Here is a 21,217-nt window from a genome sequence, read left to right as displayed (position 1 = left end):
ATCAGTCCCTTCACCGCTCATTCAGCTGATGGTCAGTAAACCAGGAGCATCTTCGTTGCGAACCTTCTCATCTCACCATGTCTTCTCTATCTGTGAACAGTGAACTTGTCTTCTACATCAATGGCAAAAAGGTATGTTTCCATTACAGATACTTCTACTTGAATCATGTTTACAGAAATAGATATATTTAATACGTTTTAATTGTGCAGTCTCTTTGACTTTTTATTGTGCTAATGGATTACAGTTCATAATATTATTAATATACCATGGTGGCTTTACATGTATGTTTATGAATAAATGTGAAATTAGAGTTCAATTTGCTGCTAAGAAAGCAGATTTTATTATTATGACTTCTAAAGGGAGTAAATGTGCATTTTTGAATTGAATCACATTCTTATAGTCAACATAAATAACCAAAGTTCACCAACAGGAAATGGCGTGTCCAACCGTGCTTATCAGAATTGTGGCACATGACAGTCAGCAGGCCAGCGAGCAGAATCATTATTCCTCTCATGATGACGCCATGAAAATGATTTTCTATGCTTTACACATGTTCATTCATCTCACACAAATACAGGCTTAAACTCTTATATCATTAATGTTCATCTATTCTGATATTTTTAGTATCTCTGAGAAGTCTTCAATGATAAAAACAATTTCTAAACCTAACATAAACCACCAAAGATGCCAAAATTATAATGTAATTCTTAACATTAATAAACCCCATACCCAAACCCTTTAACTTTTAATCAAACAAGTTAAATATTCACATATCCAGTTAACGCTGAATCTATAACGATAATTTATCAACTAATAAAAAGCGTAAGCTTACTTCATGTTGTCTCGCTACCAAATTTGCATTATATAAACATCAATTTATAAACATTTACGTTACCTGGTGTACTAAAGTATAAAAAGTATTCAAGTATAATTTAAGAAACGTTTAGAGTCAAACCGCAACAAAATTGATATTCATGACAGTGATTTTGGTTTCTTAACAGATAGAAAATTCTGAATACATCTGTTACAACAGTTAAAACAAAAAATTGTGCTATATTGTATTTAGTTTGTGTTTCTGTTGTTTGTATGTACAGATCGTGGAGAAGAATGCTGATCCAGAAGAGATGTTACTGGCTTACCTCAGAAGGAAAGGTAGGGTTATTTTTTATATGACAACTTTTCTCAAAATTTAGAGAAGTTTAATTTCTATAATATTTCATGAACTATATTTTTACATTAAGCAGATGCCCTAAAGAAGTGATGGTAAAAATTAATTTACTTGATTGAATGATTGAGAGGACTATTAAATTAAATTTCTTTTGCTTTCTCTTTTGCATTCATAACGTGCCAATAATGTATTGATAAAATATTCTGGAAAACACTTTATTGAGCCTGCACAGTCAATCTTTTAAAAACTGTTCAATTGTTTTTAGGATTAACCACCATGAAATGCACATTAGCTACACTAAAGCAAACCAACGAGAGCTCAGACCAAAGGCTGAGAAAGATCAAAGAACCAGAAAAACTCCCATTTAAAGGAGCTGCAGTTCATTTTTAATTATATACCATCAACATAAAGATGTATGACATTTCAGATAAAATAAACAATTACCCAAAACATTTTTCTCAAATAAAAAAAGTATATTGACAACAAAAACAGATTTTTACTCTACATTGGCTTGCAACTATATTTAATGATAAAAATTATAGCTTGCAAATATGTTGGAGAAAAACTAAATTCCAGAGCTTTTGTTTCTTGGAAGAATGCACATTTTTGCTAGCAAATTGAAAGTTTTAAGAGCTAAAGCAAACATAAAACAATTCCTCCATTTTTTCATTACCATGTGCGCTTTTAGGTTGTGAAAGTTCTGTTAATTCTGTCACCATTTAATCACCCTGTGCTTGTATGATTGTTAAAGATAAGATCCATATTGAAATGTTAATTAAACGGTTGACAAAAGCCATTAACGTAAATGGCTAACATGCATAGTTACAAAAAAATTGTCAGATTTTCTGTTTCATCCTAAGGAATTCATACAGATTCTGTTTAAATTGGGAATGCATATTTTTTGTTGAATTGTTCCTTTAACTTTCATATAACAATTTACATTTATGTTTAAGTGTGTGTACTGTAATGTAATATGTGTAATTGTAGTAAATCATATCATTTCTATGCTTATGTGCTCTTTCTGTATTCAGTGGGTCTGACGGGCGCAAAATATGGCTGTGGTGGAGGGGGGTGTGGAGCCTGCACTGTGATGGTGTCCAGATATGATCCTCTCCAGGACACCGTGCTGTATCTTTCACCAATACATCAAACTAGCAGCATTAAAGCTTTAAATGAAACAAACTAATGAAAGACATTGTTTTTTACATAATTTATCCGAAAATAGTTTCAATTTACATAAGCAAATACTTGAATCAACATGATTTTTTTTATTTTGGGGTGGCACAGAGGCTCTGTGGTTAAAGTCATTAGTTTGAGCCCCACTAAATGTGGTTGCATATACAAATGTTTTTTCTATTTACAGTTTGAGTTGAATTATGAGAACATTATCTCTGTTTGGTTGATTTTTGATGTTGACAATTCAACTGTCCATTTTAACACTGACTTTATTGACATTTTACACTCTCAGAAAAACAAATATTCATATATAAAAATAAATTAATAATAGTTTATTAATACTTAAGTAATAAAGAGATTTTCTTTGAATATTATATTTTTATTTTGACCTTAAAACAAAGAGCAATATAAAAAGCAACAACAATTATAAAGACAGAAAAGAAGAAGGCAAACCAAACAAAAGACAGAAAAAAAAAAGATTTTAAAACCATTATTACATCAGTTCCTCTAGTATTATACATGGGTTAACAATGTTACACATATACAGTTGAAGTCAGAATTATTAGCCCCCCTGAATTATTAGACCGCTTGTTTTTTTCCCCCAATTTCTGTTTAATGGAGTGCAGATTTTTCAACACATTTCTAAACATAATAGTTTTAGTAATTCATTTCTAATAACTGATTTATTTTATATTTGTCATGATGACAGTAAATAATATTTTACTAGATATTTTTAAGACACTTCTATACAGCTTAAAGTGACATTTAAAGGCTTAACTAGGTAAATTAGGTTAACTAGGTAGGGTAGGGTAATTAGGCAAGTTATTGTATAATGATAGTTGTTCTGTAGATTATTGAGAAAAAATATAGCTTAAAGGGGCTAATAATATTGTCCCTAAAATGGTGTTTTAAAAATTTAAAACTGCTTTTATTCTAGCCAAACTAAAACAAATAAAACTTTCTTCAGAAGAAAAAATATTATCAGACATACTGTGTAGATTTCCTTGTTCTGTTAAACATCATTTAGAAAAGATTTAAAAAGGAAGAAAAAAATTCGAAGGGGGCTAATAAATCTGACTTCAACTTTATATCTAGGTCAGTGCGCACAGGCAATATGGTGATCTTGCAGACAATGACAGGGTTATGCATTTAAACTGTTGATAAAAAAAGGTTTCCAGGTGGCTTTGAAACCAGCAATGTTATTAGAAAGATGGAGTCTTTCTAAATGTAAAGTGCAAGATATTTCTGTAAGCCAGGACTTAAAAAGTGGTTTTGATGCCTTTTTCTATAGACAAAGAATATTATTTTTAGCTATCACCATTCCATATTGAACAGCTTTTTTTTCTTTAATTTGATGACTGAATCCACAAAGTGAGTCAGACCAATCAAAAACAGCCAATTCCAGATTAGGGGTGAGCTCACAAGAATAAGCTTTAGAAAATCTGAAAATCTTGCTCTAAAACTCATAAAGTTTTGGGCATGACCAAAAAAGATGTCCTAAGAAGGCTTCAGCAGATTCACAATAGTTACATTTAGAGGAAATGGAAGGGTAGAATTTATTAAGCTTAGCCCTAGAAAAATTAAACCACTAAAGATAGTTTAATAATAATTTTAATTTATTACAATTACTTTCCAGTTCTAACTGTAGAAACATTGTGACAATATCTCGAGGAAAAGCACATATTGCCAAATCAAAAGCTCTGAGTAAACATTCTGTGTCCTTTTAGGAAATGCAATCTTGGGCAGGTACAAACTGACATTAATCTTTAACAATGCTGTCAAGACAGACAGCATCTACTGTGAATGCTGTACAACGTCATCCACCATTTCAGCTTAGTTTGTCACTTGACTAAAAATGTGTCATCATATTTGAAGGCCTCCATTTTCAGTTAAAACTGCAACCAGAAAACTATTTAAAATGTATCCACTTTGCAGAACATTTTCAAAATGATAATTTTTTGTTGTTGTTTCTAAAATGCATGTTGTGTCCAATGATACATACTTTCATTCTTTATAGCAGTGTTTCTCAACCAGGTTCCTGGAGGACCACCAACACTTCATGTTTTCAATGTCTTGTTTGTCTTTCCGTCTCTGCTAATGAGCTGATGGTCTAAATCAGGTGTTTGGTGGTGCGTGGTTGAGAAAAACTGCTTTATAGTATGCAAAAACAGTATGCAAGCTGAGTAGTATGTCCAAATTCATAGAATTCGAAAAACAGTATGGAAGAAGTGATGGCCTAATGCTTTCGGATAGATTCTGAAGTGCGCGCCTGATAGATGCTACGCTATCCCATGATGCCATGTGAGAGAATTTATAAATGGGAGTGAAGTGTGTAGAATATCCGAGTTTCATTCATACTACTCACATTTGAACTATATAGAACATACTTTTCTGACGGTTGTGTAGTAAATTCAAGTTTACCTACTGAGAAGTAGGCCATTTCAGACGCATCCATAGTCTCAGTGTGGATCTGTCTTACAGTCTAAAGATGTGGTAAATAACAAATTGGATAAATAAATTGGCCAAAGTGTGTGGGTGTTTCCCAGCACTGGGATTTGGAAAAGCACTTTCAGAGCTGGTTTGCAGCATGGGCATCCACTGTTGTGGTTTACTCTACTCTGCAAACCCCAGATAAGGAAGCATGTTAACTGAGGTGAAGAGCAAAAATGTTAGTGTGATCCTTAACCATTCTTAAGTCACTGGTCGGTGAATGCCTGTCTTCAGCCGATTTGTTCTCTGCATGGTGCGGCAGTGGTGACCGTAGAGGGCATTGGAAGCACCAAGACAAAACTACATCCAGTTCAGGTACACAAACTGTAAATCAACTTTGGGTGAGTACAGCCTAGAACAAACCATTGTTGGATTTACATATGTGTGTATTTGTGTGTTGATCAGGAGCGTATAGTAAAGGCTCATGGGTCTCAGTGTGGCTTCTGTACTCCTGGGATGGTGATGTCCATGTATACATTACTGAGAAACAACCCACATCCCACCATTGAGGACATTCGAGAGACACTGGGAGGTAGCATACATATACAATTTGTAAACACTCATAGAATTACACATTCTGAATTAATATATTGGTCAAACTTTATGATAAGGTTCAATGAACTATGGCTTTTGCTTCAATATACTCCTAATTTGCTGTTTATTATAGTCATTGGGATTAGGTATTAGATACGATAGGGATGTAGAATAAGGTCATGCTGAATATTTACTTAAAAGTACTAATGACCATATAATATTTTAATAATATGCATGCTAATAAGTCACTAGGTAATGGTGAAAATTGGTCCCTGTGTTACCAATATACTTAAGTTTTAACATTCATAATAATTTAAAACATTCTGTTTTCTCACTTCTAAGGGAATCTGTGTCGTTGTACGGGATATCGACCAATAATTGATGGATTTAAAACATTTTGTGAAGTAAGGGCTGTTAACACGTTTTATGAAATAAACGTGTATGAAATGAGTAAAGGACAAAAAGTTATCTATATTGTTTCAGACTCCAGTTTGCTGCCAGAATGGTGGTGGTAATGGAAAATGTTGCATGGAAAACGGCAACTCTCACAACGAATCTGATGTAAGACAATATTAGCCACATATCCTTACAATTTCCAGCACATGAGCACTCATTAAAGAAGAATTCATTATTTATTTAAAAAGACAGAGACTGGTTACTGTAGGTTATTAACTCTTCTACTACTTTGGTGTCATTGGTAGATATCTGGAGAACTTTTCATCATGGATAATGTCTTACCCCTGGACCCAACTCAAGATCTGATCTTTCCACCAGAGTTACTGGTAAGTCATTTGGTAGCTTAGAAGAACACAGACTTCTCAGGCCACTAAGTTGTGCTATATCTCTACTTTCCATCAGATTATGGGAAAGAAAAAAGCAGAACGGCATTGTTTCCAGGGTGAAAAGGTCAAGTGGATTTCACCATCAGATCTAAAAGATTTAATCAAGCTGAAAGCTGAACACCCTGACGCACCTCTGTTGGTTGGAAACACAACCATAGGTTGGTTTCAAGAGGAAGTTCATCCAACCATATACAGTATCCATCAATCTCTACTAACCTTTTCTGTCCTCCTACAGGGCCAAAGATGAATCTGAACAAAACTGTCCATCCATTGGTGATCTATGGTGGAAGCATTGCAGAACTTCAAGCTATCAAATGGAGAAAAAATTGTAAATAATGTTATAACTATTATACAAAATCAACGAACATTGTGCCTAAAAGTAAATAAAACAATGTTGTTTTGTTCAGGCATAACTGTAGGGGCAGGATGCAGTTTGTCTGTTTTGAAGGATGTTCTTCAGCAAAGAATTGAAGATCTTGGACCAGAGAAGAGCAGGGTTTACCAGGCTCTTGTTCAGACACTGCAGTGTTTGGCCGGCAAACAGATTCGTAACATGGCTGTAAGTAACAAAAACAAGTGAGACATTTAGAAAAACAGTAGTACTGGAATATATATGTGACCCTGGATCACAAAATCAGTCTTGAGTGGATGTCAATTTTTGGCTATTGCAAAAAAACAACAACAAAAAAACATACTTTTAACACCAAAAAATGGCCACTTATCACTGGTTTTGTGGACTATGGTCAAGAGCTAAAAGCTAAAATAGTAGTATTGTAACATTAAAGCTAAGGTAAGCAGTTTATTTCCTACATTGTGCTCAATTACGCTCAGAATCACACACTGTAAGTGAAATTTGTGTTATGATTACTTGTCTATTGTACTTGTTTATGTTACAATTTTGTTTATGTTGTAATTTCAAGACCATTGGTGGAAATATCCTGAGTGCCAACCCCAAGTATGACCTGAGCAGCATTTTAGCAGCAGCTGAGTGTACGCTACACATTGCTTCAAAAGGTAATAGCAGTTGAATTGGTTATAATTGTCAGCATATTGAACACATTTTAAAACTTTTGGGCTCCCTTTGTTCTTAAATACAGATGGTGATCGAGAGATTTGTCTAAGTGAGGAGTTTTTCACAGACTTTGGAAAAACAGCTCTACGACCTGAGGAGATTCTGCTGGCTATTGACATTCCTCATTCAAAGCCGGTATGTTCTTGAAAATGGAGGACGCATAATAAAAGCTAATGCTAAAACTAAAGCCTCAGGCAAAATCTGACAGGTTTCCTCAAAAATATTTCAAAGCTGGTAGTTTCATTACATCTATTATCATTTTGCCATTTTGAAAAGCTAACCCCTAGCAAACACCTGTGTTTTTCAGTGGGAGTTTGTGTCCGCATTTCGCCAGGCACAGCGCAGAGAGTTCGCTTTCTCCATAGTGAATGCTGGTATGAGAGTGGCATTCAGACATGATTCAAATGTGGTGGAGCATCTGGATATTTTTTATGGAGGCGTGGGGTGCACTCTGGTAAAAGCCAGACACACCTGTAAGGAACTGATTGGAAGGTACAGCCATCTTTACAAGGCCTATATGATTTATATTGAAACAAATGACAGAATAGACTCTTACCTTTTGCTGAAGATAATGGAAACATTGGTTATAAATCCTTATGAAAGCCAATCATGGAACCTTAAAGAATCTGGTACCTAATTTTTTTTTTATGGTTTTGCTATGCTACATACATAGAGGCACTACTTTACATACATTGCCGGCAGCTAGCTCTCTGCAACTCTCACATAGTCGCCCACTGAAACTAAGCAGACTTGCGCCTGGTCAGTAACTGGATGGGGGACCACCCTAGTAGCAAAGAATTCTGGCCCAGATTTGGCAAAAAGCTGGCACAGCAGGCATTCATCCGGCACTGGCATACAGCATGTGGGCCAAACATGGCCCGGGTTTGGCAGAGGTGGCACCGTTTTTAAGGCGGCACACAAGATTTGGGCTAGATGAAAAACGTAGTATTTGGCCCAGATTTAAAAATTTGATAAGTGGGCCATGTGAGTTTGGCCAGTCTTGACCCACATTTAAAATACACTAAAATCATTTTTGAGTAAAGAAAAAAAATTCTACCAATCAGGTCACTTTGAAAAAAAGCGTGCCCATAGTGTGCCTAAAGCGCATCACTCCATGGGTTTATCAATTTCATTGCAATCGTGACACACCAACCTATCTGGCCCAGTTCAGGCCCAGTTATGAGTTATTAACTTGGCTGAGACTTGGCCCAGATATGGTCTGTGTGTGGCCCTTGTCTGGAAATCAGATTTGGTCCAGTCATGTACCGTAATTCACTGCGGCATGTGGGCCAAGCAAAACCTGATTGTGTGGGCCAGAGCTGGGCCAGAGAAATTTTGCTATGTAGGCACATGGGGAAGCTAGGTTGATGCTGGAATTGTTGGAGTCTGTGTGGGTCCTAATGCCCCGGTATATTAATGGGGACTATATACTGCTCTGTGAGCAACATCTTTTGCTACATGTTAACCGAGGTCATTAAAAACTCTAGGTTCTTACTCTTTCGAAAAAGAGTAGGGATTTAATCCCCGCATCCAGGCCAAATTTGCCCACTGCCCTCTGTCCATCATGGACTCCTATCCATCTCCATATCATAATTGGCTTCTTCAATCTTTTTCCCACCAATCAGTTGTTGTGTGGTGTGGAGTCTGGTGCAATATCAGACATCCCAAGTCTCCCGGAGGTCCCCGCAAACTAATGATGAACTCCCAGAAATCATGTTTCTCCCCCCTGGTCCTCAAATATGTCACACACCCCTCTCACACCGCTATTGAGATATGTTGCGCTCAGCAACACCCCACCCCACCCCACTCCTTTAAGATTCATTGCCCCCTGGTCTGCAACTCCACCTGGAAATGACTTAGCCCAACTTGGGATGTCTGCAATATGAAAGCCGTTGGATCATTTAAGTGGATGCTGCACACTCGTGATGGATGGGTAGATTCCCCCAAAAATGTGTAAAGTGCTTTGAGTGTCCAGAAAAGTGCTATGAAAAAAATGTAAAGAAGGAGGAGAAGGCTTATCCTACCACAGCGATTAGCATTTTTCTCTTTGATAATTGGCGCCAGTTTATTGAGACAGTCTTCGCTGCAGCCCGCAGCTTGATGACAAACTGGAGTAGGTTAATGTTAAATTACACATTAAATTGTGCGTTATTAACATCTACACCTCCCCCAACTCTAAATCTAAACATCACAGTTATTAACGTCTACATTTCCATCAACACTAAACCCAACAATCACAGTAGCATGGCCATTACCATAGTGGGCGTTAATGTTTACTACGTATTGGACCTGGTCTAGAACGTCATCATGCTACAGACTGCAGAGAGGACATCTTAAGTTTATCAGGGAGCGATGACTTTGTTCTTTGAACCTCCGGATGGAAACTGTACTTTATTTGCAAATGTAAGGCGTTATCGAAGTTTGGCGCACAAGTCACATTTTAGAATGTAAAAAAAAGCTAGTGAGCACTTCTTTTTCTTGGCAGAAAATGGGATGAGAAACTTCTGGCAGAAGGAACACAGCTCTTAGAAGAGGAAATCTCGGTACCCGCTACTGTCCCTGGTGGACGGGAAGAATATCGCAAAGCTCTAGTGCTCAGCTTCTTTTTCAAGTTTTACATGCAAGTGTTGCTGGAGCTCCAACAAAGGGTACATTGATTTTTTATTATTATTTTAAAATCTATATAGTTTAGATTATTGCTGACACAATAGGTTTTTTGTGTGTTTCCCTTGTTGCTGAAGGAGGTTGGCGCGAATGATCTCCCATTAGAGTACCTCAGCGCATTAAAGCCCTTCAAAAATGAAGTGCCGCAAGGAAATTACTCTTACCAAGTAAGCACAACTAAATAATACTAAAACCTCCTTAAAAATGTGTGTTATATTATGTTTAGTTAACCACAAAAATGTGTCCTTACCATTGCAATTGCAGCTTGTACCAGAGACTCAGTCCTCTAGTGACCCAGTAGGACGTCCCAACGTACACCTGGCAGCGCTCCAGCAGGCTACAGGAGAAGCTGTGTATTATGATGACATCCCATCTGTTAAAGGAGAACTGTTTGTTTCCATGGTAACCAGCACCCGGGCTCATGCAAAGATCATGTAAGTTGAAAGATGTTCATTACAGATACATTTTTTTTTTTGCCCAACACAATCACACATTCCGGAAACTGAACACCATTGCAGGACATACAATCAGCTCATTCCATTATTCATCAACAGACACATGAACGGTATTAAGTTATGGGGTCAGACTCCTCTTCCAGCACCCATACATCTTGTTGATCCTGAGGATGTCAATTTTGGATTGTCCTAGTCTTTGTTAGACTGGCACAGTTTCGTCAGAAATTGGAGTGATGGTTTCCAGACCATGCTGGAGGGTGAAGGCTATTCTTAAAGAGTGATTGACAGAGTCATAGTTTTATGTAGTGATTTGGTTGTTGGTGTTTTATTTCTGAAAGTTGTAGGCCCACCAGCAGGAATGGTATTCCAGTTGATCCCGATGTACTGGTCGCAATCACTTCTTGACTGCTCAAAGTAGAAGCCCGGAGCATTAAAATAAATTATTTGTGGTGATATAATAATATTTTCTTTATGTCGTCTTCAAAATTTTGCTGCATCAATAGTGTTTATTTCAGCCTTGTAAATGTTTAAATTCAATATATTTCACAGAAAGATATCTCCTTATCTTCAACAGAGAGATCTGAATCAAACTGACTCTCTCATGTGTAGTGTGATTGGCAGATGACTGCATGTAACACATTCATGTGCATGCATGCCAGAGTTAATCACAAACCCTGAGCTAGACCCTAAATTAACAGAGGTTTATATCAAGTCTTGTGAAACACTTTGCATTTCTTTGGATTTGTCAACCAGACATTTACTCTGCAACTCTGAGTTAGTTCAACTTAGAGCTCTGGGCTATAAAATATTTATCACACCTGGAGGCATGGGTCAGTTGTGGCCTAATGGTTAGTAAGTTAGACAAGAACCCAACGGTTGTTGGTTTGGTTCCTTGTCCCGGCAGGACTTGATGGTGGGGAAAGTGAATGAACCTAACTTTGATACCGAGCTGAGTTGCCCTAGGCGTCTAACCTTGTGTGTGTGTTTGTGTGTTTACACAAAACCAATTTTGACAAGGCTCACTTCACTTAATAAAAATGCATTTCTTGCCAAATATAGAACAATCTGGCTCTTTATCTGATGTGCGTCAGCTATTCGAGGTGAAAGTTAGAAACTATACATTATAACAATTTAGTCTTAGCTTACTCTATCCATGAAAATTCATATAAAATAGGAAAAATGTGTTTTAATTTATTGCAAAATCTGTTCTGGGAAGTTAATGAACGAGAGGACACGTTCTATATGTTTCTTTAAAATTAGCTTTATTTTGCCCAAAAATACAAAAAAAAAAAATTTGTTCCACAATAAGACAAGAATATAACATTATTCATCTGTAGACAGAGCATTCTTACAATCAAAATTATATTTTTTGTACCCCTACTGCTTCCCCTTGGCCCTTGAAACAGAGTGTGAAGGGGAAGGGCTTTAAAATTTACTCCAAAGAAATGGCACAGCACTACAACACCTGCACGTCGTCTGGATTTTTGCTATTTATCTTCAGGAAATCACTGCAGGTAACAGTACCATGTTATAATAATGATATAATGTGGCGATAATTTCTAGCTGCTGTATTCTGGGAAATTTAGTTAACTCTTGGTTTCGAGTGTGGTCCTGCAAAATCTCTGCTTAAAGGGCTATCTAGCCCTTCCCTTTAGCCCTACGCCTTCAAGGTAAAGAGAATTTTGTAAGGGGAAGGGCTAAGGGGTAGAATTGGGATTAGGCCCCTATTTCAGTTTGCGGTGCGGGATGGGTTGTAAATTATATTTACAAACTATTTACAAACTATCTTTTGACTCTTCAAAAGCATAAAAGTACTATGCTACGTTTGCAGATATTTAAGAAAGTGTTGTTGTCTGAGAAACAATACTAAAGTGACTTTAAGAATGCACAATGTGAAAATGTACACCCACGACCAGTTTACCCAATTATATTTCAGCATCTTGGTTTGCCTTGGCTGTAAAAAACACAGCATATTTAATTTCAGTGTTTTACCATTAGCTTACTAGTTTTTGTAATACTCGATCTTCAGGCATGCTTCCTCTTGTTGGAGTTGTCACTCTGGCAACTTGTGTAAAAAAAAAACCTTTTCCAATATTTAGAATTTAGACCTAGTTCAACCTCTAGTTGTCAATCCAGCATACATAAAACAATTACAACCATTCTATTAAACGTTTGGCCCTCAACAATAGAAATAAAAAAACTTTTAACATGATGCCGGACGTATTTTAAGTCCCAAAAAAAGGACGTGTCTGGAAATAAGAGCACGTACTGTGGCCCTATATTTTCAAATCATCTGAAATATTACAGCTGTACATCATGTTGATTCTCAAGATATCAATGTCAGACATTTCCTTGGCCTTTCCAATTGGCACCGTTTCATCAGGATATGGAGTCATGGTTTCCTTGCCTTTCACTGTAGTGAAGGCCGTTTTTCCATAGTGCATGATGGAGCCATAGTCATATGTGGTGTTTTGGCTGTTGGTGTTTTTTTTCATGAAGTTTCTGATCTCATTAGTTGCGATGTACTCCCAGTGAATTGTAATATAACTGTCACGGTCGCTTCTGACGTGTTCGTGGTAGAAGCCCAGGGCATGATTGAGCTCATGCTGAACGATGCTATGATACACGCAACCCTTTTTCCTAAGGGAGACCAACTGTTTGCCCCCCTTTTTACCAATAAAAGCAAAGCATCTGAGAAAGAAGAGAAAAACAGAATTCCTGTATGATCACATGGTGTTTAAAATGTTGCAGGTTGTAAAAATGGTGTCTGTTAAGGCCACATTTCTTGCTTGAATAGTGTGATTAACCTCACCCATCTTGGTTCTCAATACTGATGTAGTCAGTCTGACTTATTCGAGGCACAAAACGAATGCATGTTTTATTGTGAATTCCGGACATTGCTTTCTGAATAACTGAGATTTCAGTAGCGGCTACAAACCAGAAGCACAATAGATTTTAATACACTCTTTCAGCACATATATATATACATTAAAGTTAAATCAAACACTTACAGTATTCACTGCTCACTATGTAAGGGACCTCCACAAAGTTGCTAGAGTTTTTCTTCCAGAAACAGTTGTTGTTACCGCAGACGAGAGCATTTCGGGTTTGGGGATACAGCATATCTCCTTCAATTAGGCGTCTGGAAGATCCTGGGTTTAAAAAAAAAACATGTTATAGTCAAAATACTTTCACATTTTAGTTTTTACCCCATTTTGTAAACCAACTACTGGCTTTTCAGGAATCTATAAAAATGCCTGACCCTTGTTGGTCTCCAATAACGTTGTGATGTCCACATTTTGAGGCGTTTCAATTCCATTTGAATTGTCGTACTCCTGTTTATGAGGATGGAAGAAAATAGCTAAATATTAATCTAGTGTAAAAGTTATAATTTCAGTGCATTAATAGGCTCGAGTCTTACCCCAACTGGAGCTGCCAAGGAAATTCCAACCAACAGCAGCTGAATAGAGAGTGAGATCTTTGGGTCCATTTAGTCTCAGTGTGTGGAGATGTTCAGGATGGCTCTGAACTTTGGTGTCTGCAAGCTGCCAAACCTGAAATTTATATTCCTCAGTCAAGGTGGGTCAACTGGAGGTTGAGCCTTAGTGTTAAAAGGGAGGAAACTAAGAACCTCACTTAATCCAAAATATTGCACAACTGGAGATAGTACAATGAACATCCACAAATGTAAAATTGGTCACACTTTATTTTAATGGTCTGTTTTTTTTTTTTATTTTAAGTTACATTCCATCTACATGCCAACTAATTCTCATTAGATTACAAGTAGACTGTTGTACTTCAGTTAAATGTCGGTTGAAGGAGCAGTATCAACAGATATTAAGCAGACAGTCTACTAATACTCATATGGACCATCAAAATAAAGTGTTACCGTAAATTTTGTATTGTATGTAGAGCCAAAAACTAGGGGGGTTTGTCCTAAATGCTTTATTAAGGCAAAGTTACAAAAATATGTGTCATGAGCACATTAAGATAGAATAAAATGTTATTTTTTTTAGTTTGAAAGCAGATAATTAGATCTTTTTTTGATATATAATTTTTTAATGTGTATTATAATATTACAATAGCCTATTTGGGAGAAGAATTTCATTACATTTTTCATAAAAAGTATTATTTTTCTAATTAGATTATGTAGCATGCAAAGATATGATGGGTATTTTAGTTCTGATGTAGTAATGATGGATTCGACCAAGCAAGAGTTGTGACCTGTAGTAAAACAATACATCTTTCAAATCTAATGAGAGGACGTGCAAGAAAGAGCACAGAGCTTGATTTGGTCCAATCCCATCCCTCAGTCACTCTCTGCTTTGGCTTTTCATACCTCTGCTTCCCCTCCGGTCTATATAATTAGAGTAGAGGAACTATGACGTCAACAAAGAACCCAGAAGCAAGTCAATGTTTCTAGTTCCATAGCCTCAGAGTAAATGTTTTTTTAATGGGATTTAGGTCTGTGCGGAACTCAAACTCAACATGCTTTTACGTTTTATTGTATGGCATTAAGAACACAACCGCTACACCCACCCAGCCATCCATCAAGCAGCTACTTTTCTTTAGAAATATTGTTGCTAAAAGTTAAATGGGACTACAGGCATTGCTGTAGATGTTAAACCTCATTGCACTAATCAGGAACTTGTACTCCTCACACACACACACACACACACACACACACACACACACACACATATATATATATATATATATATATATATATATATATATATATATATATACACACACACACACACAATTGAAACCAGAAACTCCACACAGAAACGCCAAATGGTTCAGCTGGGACTCGAACCAGCAATCTTCCTGCTGTGTTGTGACAATGCTAACCACCGAGCCACCATACCACCAATGCCATAATAATGATGGAAATAAAATAGTGTTCCTGACAAGAGGATACAAGCCAGGAAACGTCATCCCGACTGTGAAGAAACTGATACACTTCACAGAATACATGGCATCATGAGGAAAAAACATTATGTCGAAATGCTGATGCAACATTTCATAACATGACCCAGGGTATTAAAGCTTAGCTTTACAGGGTCTTCCAAATGGACAATGACCTTAAACATTCTTCCAAATTAGTTAAAAAATGGCTTAAGGACAACAGAGTGAATGCTTTAGTGGCCATCACTAAGCCCTGATTTCAATCTTGTGGTCAGAGGTGAAAAGGTGTGTGGGAGCAAGGTCGTCTGCAAATCTGACTCCATTAGACCACTTCTGTCAAGAAGGGACAAAAGTTCATCAAACTATTGTGAAAAGCTTGTTGAAAAATTGCCAAAAAGTTTGACCCAGGTCACACTGTTTAAAAGCAATGCTACTTAATACTAGGGAAGTGTGTGTAAATGTTTGAATGTAGAGAAAGTAATGAAACAAGTTTAAAATGTTTTCATTCTCATAATTATAGCATTTAGCAAAGAGATTTCATTTTGTTAATCCTAACTAGCCTAAAACACGAAATGTTTTGTCTACTTTAGCATCAGCCCTTAAAAAAAAAAAAAAAGGTTATATTTCTTTTTATACTGTGTATGTAAACTTCTGGTTTCATACTTAGATATATAGAGCATATATATAATAGAGCATCGATTAAAATTCATCTACAGGATATATTCAAATCATGGACCACCTTCCAAACTTGACAAGCTATCAAGAGCAAGGTGGTGGTTACATCCATGAAATGTTGATGTAGTTTGTTTATAGCCTGAGCAGTCAGTCACACCTTACTGTTCTGAAAAGGCAAGGTGTACCGCATTGCTTTTTTGTTGATGTTAGAAATGGGCAGAGTACTGCGCTTTTTATGTTGCTAGGCAACCACTGTAACAATGATCTTAGTGCTGGAGGACATGACATGAGATTCTTTTTCTGCAGTTTACTTTTTTTAACTGTAGGAGCACAAATGTTTTGTCAAAAACACGAGGCGCAGCACACGGAGTACAAGAACACTCACTGCCAATAGAAAACCATATAAAAAGGCATATAGCTGTGATCAGGCCCTAAGGTTAGCTTTTTAGTCCATCTGTATTCAGGAATCAAAAGTCATGAAAGTTATTTTTTGTGAAGATTATCTTGATAGACAAAACTATAAAATGTATAATGAATTATGTTTGAACACAGTGCTAATTATTTCATCAGAACTTCTTCAGAACAGTGGCTTATTTGCACAAATTCATGTTTTCATTCATTTGAAAATTTACTATTTTAAAGTGTTCTCTCAAACTCCACCTCTAACCCTACCCCTTATTGAGGAATAGGAAAATCATACTAAAATGTACAAATGAGATTGTACATATAAATTGGAAGTAGACACTAAATCAAAAAGTTACGAATTGCCATGAGATTGTGTTGGGCCCCTAATAAACGAGTAATTAAAAGCATGGACAAAAATTGAAGCAAATCAAAACAAATTTTATTTTCATCTGTTAAAACATAAATGTTGAAAATTCGTATAGTCACCTTATCACCATCACCTCACTTCATTATTCATATATTGAATTATCATCACAAACACATATCATTTTTTAGCATCCATACAGCTTATTGATCCTGAGGATGTCAATTTTGGACAGCCCCTGCCTCTGTCCAATTTGCACGTTTTCATCGGGAATGGGAGTGATGGTTTCCAGACCGGGCTGGATGGCAAAGGCCGTTTTTCCATAGTGCATGAGCGAGCCATAGTCGTATGGAGTGTTTTGGTTATTGGTTTTTTGTTTCAGGAAGTTGTAGGCCATTCCAGGAGAGATGTTATTCCAGTTGATCCTGACGTACTGGTCACGATCGCTCCTGGATTGCTCATGGTAGAAGCCCAGAGCATGATTAAGCTCATGCTGAGCAATGCCACTGTACACACAGCCTTTCCTGTTGAGGGAGACCACCTGTTTGCCACCAGTTCTACCAATAGCGGAGTAACACCTGTAAAGAGATTAAGTGGATTAATTATCGGTTATTTTTTACTACAAAAGTTGCCATCCCTGGACTAAGGACTGATCATATTTTATTTGATTGTTCTCACCCATCTTTGTTCTCAATACTGAGGTAGTCGGCCTGAATTGATCTGGGCACAAAGCGAATGCAGGTTTGGGCGTGAAAGATGGAGATGGCATTCGCAATTACTGATTTGTCATTAATGGCTGCAAAACAAAGGGGACCACAGGTTTAAAAAACATCAACAGACGTCACAGTTATGCCCAACAAAAGATGGAGATTCACTCACAGAATTCACCGCTCACTACATAAGGGACCTCCACTATGTTGTTAGCATTTTTCTTCCAGAAACAGCTTTTGTCCTCGCAGATGAGAGCATTTCGGTTTTTGGGAAGCACCACATCTCCTTCAAACAAGACTTCAGAAGAACCTGGGTTTAAAAAGAAATGGATTGAAGGAATTATAGAATATATGTATACATCTTGACCACTGGATTGTAAAACCCATTGCTAGCTTCAAAAAGATCTCCAAGTTGCCTGACCCTTATTGGTCTCCAAAATCTGTGTAGTGATGTCCACAGTTTCAGGCTCTGATACAAAAATGGCTTCAAACTCCTGCAAAACAAAGATGTGAGAAACAAATATGTTTAAAACAACACGTATGAGGAACGTTGAACATGTAAAGGAGAAACTAGACAGGATCTTACCCTGAGAGGAGATGCCTGGGAGAGGCCAAAGAGCAGAAGCAGAATGGAGAGGGAAGCTCTTATGTCCATGTTGCCTCAGTGTGTAGAGATGTTCAGGATGCTCCTGTGCCAAGGTCTGATGTCTGTGAGATGATCTGTGCGAGCTTTATATTCACCCGAGTAGGTGCGTCTACCCTGGGATTATGGTTAGGGTCTTAGTTTTCAGGGACTAATGTGTTTAACTAAAAGGAGTGCACACTCTGTTAAATCCAAAAGTTTACAGAGTCAAGGGAAGTGCCTACTGTACATGCATGTTTGTTTAACAAATGCAACCATCAAGTGAATAGTCTTCTATTTTTGTTTTACTACTTTGAGAATTCAAAATCACTTTGTATCAACCCTATCTTTACTTCAGCTCTATATATAGATCAATGGCTCTAGTACTGCCTGGAGTGGTTGATTTCAATATATATATATATATATATATATATATATATATATATATATATATATATATATATATATATATATATATATATTAAAAATAGGACTACAGGCATTGTCTTAGAGGCTAAACATCCCTGCACCAATCAAGAACTTGTACTCTTGTGTATGTAAGTTAATGTTTGTATATATATATATATATATATATATATATATATATATATATATATATATATATATATATATATACACAAACGCACACACACAGTTGAAACCAGACATTTATAAAAAGGCACATGACCACTTTTGATTATTAATCCTTTCTTGTTTTAGGACAGTTAGAATTACCACAATTACAAAATTACTTATATTTGCCATTATTTAGGTATGCCATAATAATGATAGTGTCTTAAAAATGCTTTCATGACTAGGGGAACCAAGTCACAACTCTTAAAAGGCAAGAAACACTATCCCGATTGTAAAGTATGGGGGTGGTAGCATTATGTTGTGGGGCTGTTTTGCTGCAGGAAAAAATGGTGGACTTTAAAGAATACATGGCATCATGAGGAAATATATAAGAAAATTACATAGAGATATTGAAGTAACATCTCAAGACATCAGCCAGGAAATTGAAGCTTAGCTTCACATGGGTCTTCCAAATGGACAATGACCCTAAGCATACTGCCAAATCAGTTAAAAAGTGGCTTAAGCACAACAGAGTATTTTATACAGGTGTTAGTCATATACTTACAATATAATCAAAAATGTTGTCTATTTCTCACTTTTCATTCAAGAGGTGAAAATTGCAAAATATCTAAATTCTTTCCACACAGACTGATACATTTCAAGTGTTTATTTACTTTAATTTTGAGGATTTTTAGAACAATAAATGAAAACCCCAAAATCAGTGTCTCAGAAGATTTTAATACTGTGAAAGGGTTAAGTATTGAAGACACCTGGTGCCACACTCAAAACACCAGCAAAGACCTTTAAATTGGTTCTCAGTGTAGTTCTGTAGACTACACAATCACAGAGAAGATAACTGATTGGTCAGTTGTCACAAAGATGACCACACCTTGCACAAGGAGTGCAAGACACAAAAGGTCATTGCAAAACAGGCTGGCTGTTCACAGAACTCTGTGTGCAAGCATATTACTATAGACGAATGGAAGGAAAATATGTGGTAGAAAAGGAGTGTACAACCAATAGGGATAACTGCACCCTGGAAAGAATTGTGAAACAAAATCTATTCAAAAATGTGGGCGAAATTCACAAAGAGTGGACTGCAGCTGGAGTCAGTGCTTCAAAAATCACTATGCACAGACATATGCAAGATATGGGTTTCAGCTGTTGCATTTTTTGTGTCAAGCCACTCTTGAACTACAGACAGTGTCAGAAGCATCTCGCCTGGGCTATAGACTGGACTAGTTCTGAGTATTCCAAAGTTATGTTCTTTAATAAAAGCTAATTTTGCATTTCCTTTGGAAATCAGGGTCCCAGCATCTGGACAAAGAGAGAATAGGCACACAATGTTGCTTAAGATCCAGTGTAAAGTTTCTACAGTCAGTAATGGTTTGATGTGCCATGTCATCTGCTGGTGTTGCTCCACTGTGTTTTCAGAGGTCCAAGGTCAACGCAGCTATATACCAGGACAGTTTAGAGCACTGCATGCTTCCGGCTGCTGACCAACTTTTTGGTGATGCAGATTTAATTTTCCAACAGGACTTGGCACCTGCACACAGCGCTTAAGCTACCAGTACCTGCTTTAAGGACCATGATAGCCCTGTTTTAATTGGCCAGCAAACTCACCTGACCTTAACCCACTTAGAAAATCTATGGGGTATTGTGAAAAGAAAGATGCAATATGCAAAACCCAACAACGCACAAGAGCTGAAGCCCATTATGAGAACATCCTGGGCTCCCATAACACACGAGTAGTGCCATAGATTGATCGACTCAATGTCACGCTGCATTACTGCCGTAATTCGGGCAACAGAAGCACCAACTCATTATTGAGTGATGCGCATGCTCATACTTTTCATGTTCCTACTTTTCAGTTGGCAAAGATTTGAAAAAAAAAATTCTTTCTTTGAATTGGTCATAAGTAATGTTTTAATTTTCTGAGATGTTAAATTTGGGATTTTCATTACTTGTCCTCAAAATCATCAAATTTAAAAGAAATAAACACTTGAAATGTATCAGTCTGTCTAAAATGAATGAGCACTTTACACAATTTTCACTTTTTGTATGGTATTAGTGAAATAAATCAACTTTTTGAAGATATTCTACATATAGGATGGTAAATAAGGTGGTGGTCATATCTGTGCATCTTTGGTGTAGTTTGTTTATAGCCTAAAGCAGTTTATCACACTGAATGCACTTTACCGTTCTGAAAATGCAAGGTGTACCGCATTGCCTTTTTGCTGACTTGAGAAAAGAACTCAGGTACTGCGCTTTTTCTGTTACTAGGCAACCACTGTATCAATGGTCTTGTTGGTGGTGCACATTATGTCAGATACTTTTCCGCAGATTACATTTTTTTTTTAACTGCAGGAGCACAAATCACTCTTTCAAAAATACAAGGTGCAACAGCAAAAACAAAAGAATACTCAGTGGCAATAGAAATGTAAGGTTAGCTTTTTAGTGCGTCTGGATTTAGGATTCAATAGTCATGTTTTGTGAAGATTATCTTGATAGATAAAACTCTAAAACTATGTTTTTAAACAGTGCCTATTATTTCAT

At 36.8% G+C, this 21,217-nt stretch overlaps 3 protein-coding genes across 4 annotated transcripts in view; 1 reads left to right on the top strand and 2 right to left on the bottom strand.

Annotated features, from left to right (window-relative positions):
• aox5 (aldehyde oxidase 5) overlaps positions 1 to 21,217 on the top strand; it is a 35,346-nt gene that overhangs the window by 2,614 nt on the left and 11,515 nt on the right. The window contains exons 2-18 of one of the 2 annotated variants that reach the window (XM_087303215.1): positions 101 to 131; positions 1,095 to 1,152; positions 2,200 to 2,296; positions 5,041 to 5,149; positions 5,240 to 5,366; positions 5,711 to 5,772; positions 5,852 to 5,929; positions 6,070 to 6,150; positions 6,227 to 6,368; positions 6,446 to 6,538; positions 6,618 to 6,769; positions 7,131 to 7,224; positions 7,308 to 7,417; positions 7,590 to 7,774; positions 9,768 to 9,930; positions 10,024 to 10,113; positions 10,211 to 10,380. In XM_087303215.1, the coding sequence (XP_087159341.1) occupies positions 1,125 to 1,152; positions 2,200 to 2,296; positions 5,041 to 5,149; positions 5,240 to 5,366; positions 5,711 to 5,772; positions 5,852 to 5,929; positions 6,070 to 6,150; positions 6,227 to 6,368; positions 6,446 to 6,538; positions 6,618 to 6,769; positions 7,131 to 7,224; positions 7,308 to 7,417; positions 7,590 to 7,774; positions 9,768 to 9,930; positions 10,024 to 10,113; positions 10,211 to 10,380 (1,781 nt within the window). In that variant the 5' untranslated portion in view covers positions 101 to 131; positions 1,095 to 1,124. 2 annotated transcript variants of the gene reach the window in all.
• he1.3 (hatching enzyme 1, tandem duplicate 3) lies at positions 11,646 to 13,937 on the bottom strand. Its single transcript, NM_001098188.1, is given in 5 exon segments — positions 11,646 to 13,092; positions 13,214 to 13,331; positions 13,413 to 13,553; positions 13,664 to 13,736; positions 13,823 to 13,937. Coding segments are annotated over 5 exon segments (816 nt in total). The 5' UTR covers positions 13,892 to 13,937; the 3' UTR covers positions 11,646 to 12,677.
• Positions 16,810 to 18,175, bottom strand: he1.2 (hatching enzyme 1, tandem dupliate 2). Its single transcript, NM_213635.2, is given in 5 exon segments — positions 16,810 to 17,334; positions 17,435 to 17,552; positions 17,636 to 17,776; positions 17,888 to 17,960; positions 18,053 to 18,175. Coding segments are annotated over 5 exon segments (792 nt in total). The 5' UTR covers positions 18,122 to 18,175; the 3' UTR covers positions 16,810 to 16,943.

Source organism: Danio rerio, chromosome 22 (assembly GCF_052040795.2).
Source record: "Danio rerio strain M-AB ecotype USA chromosome 22, GRCz13ab, whole genome shotgun sequence".
Lineage (NCBI taxonomy): Eukaryota > Metazoa > Chordata > Actinopteri > Cypriniformes > Danionidae > Danio > Danio rerio.
Note: the sequence above shows the minus strand (reverse complement) of the source record. Positions and strands in the feature narration are given on the sequence as shown.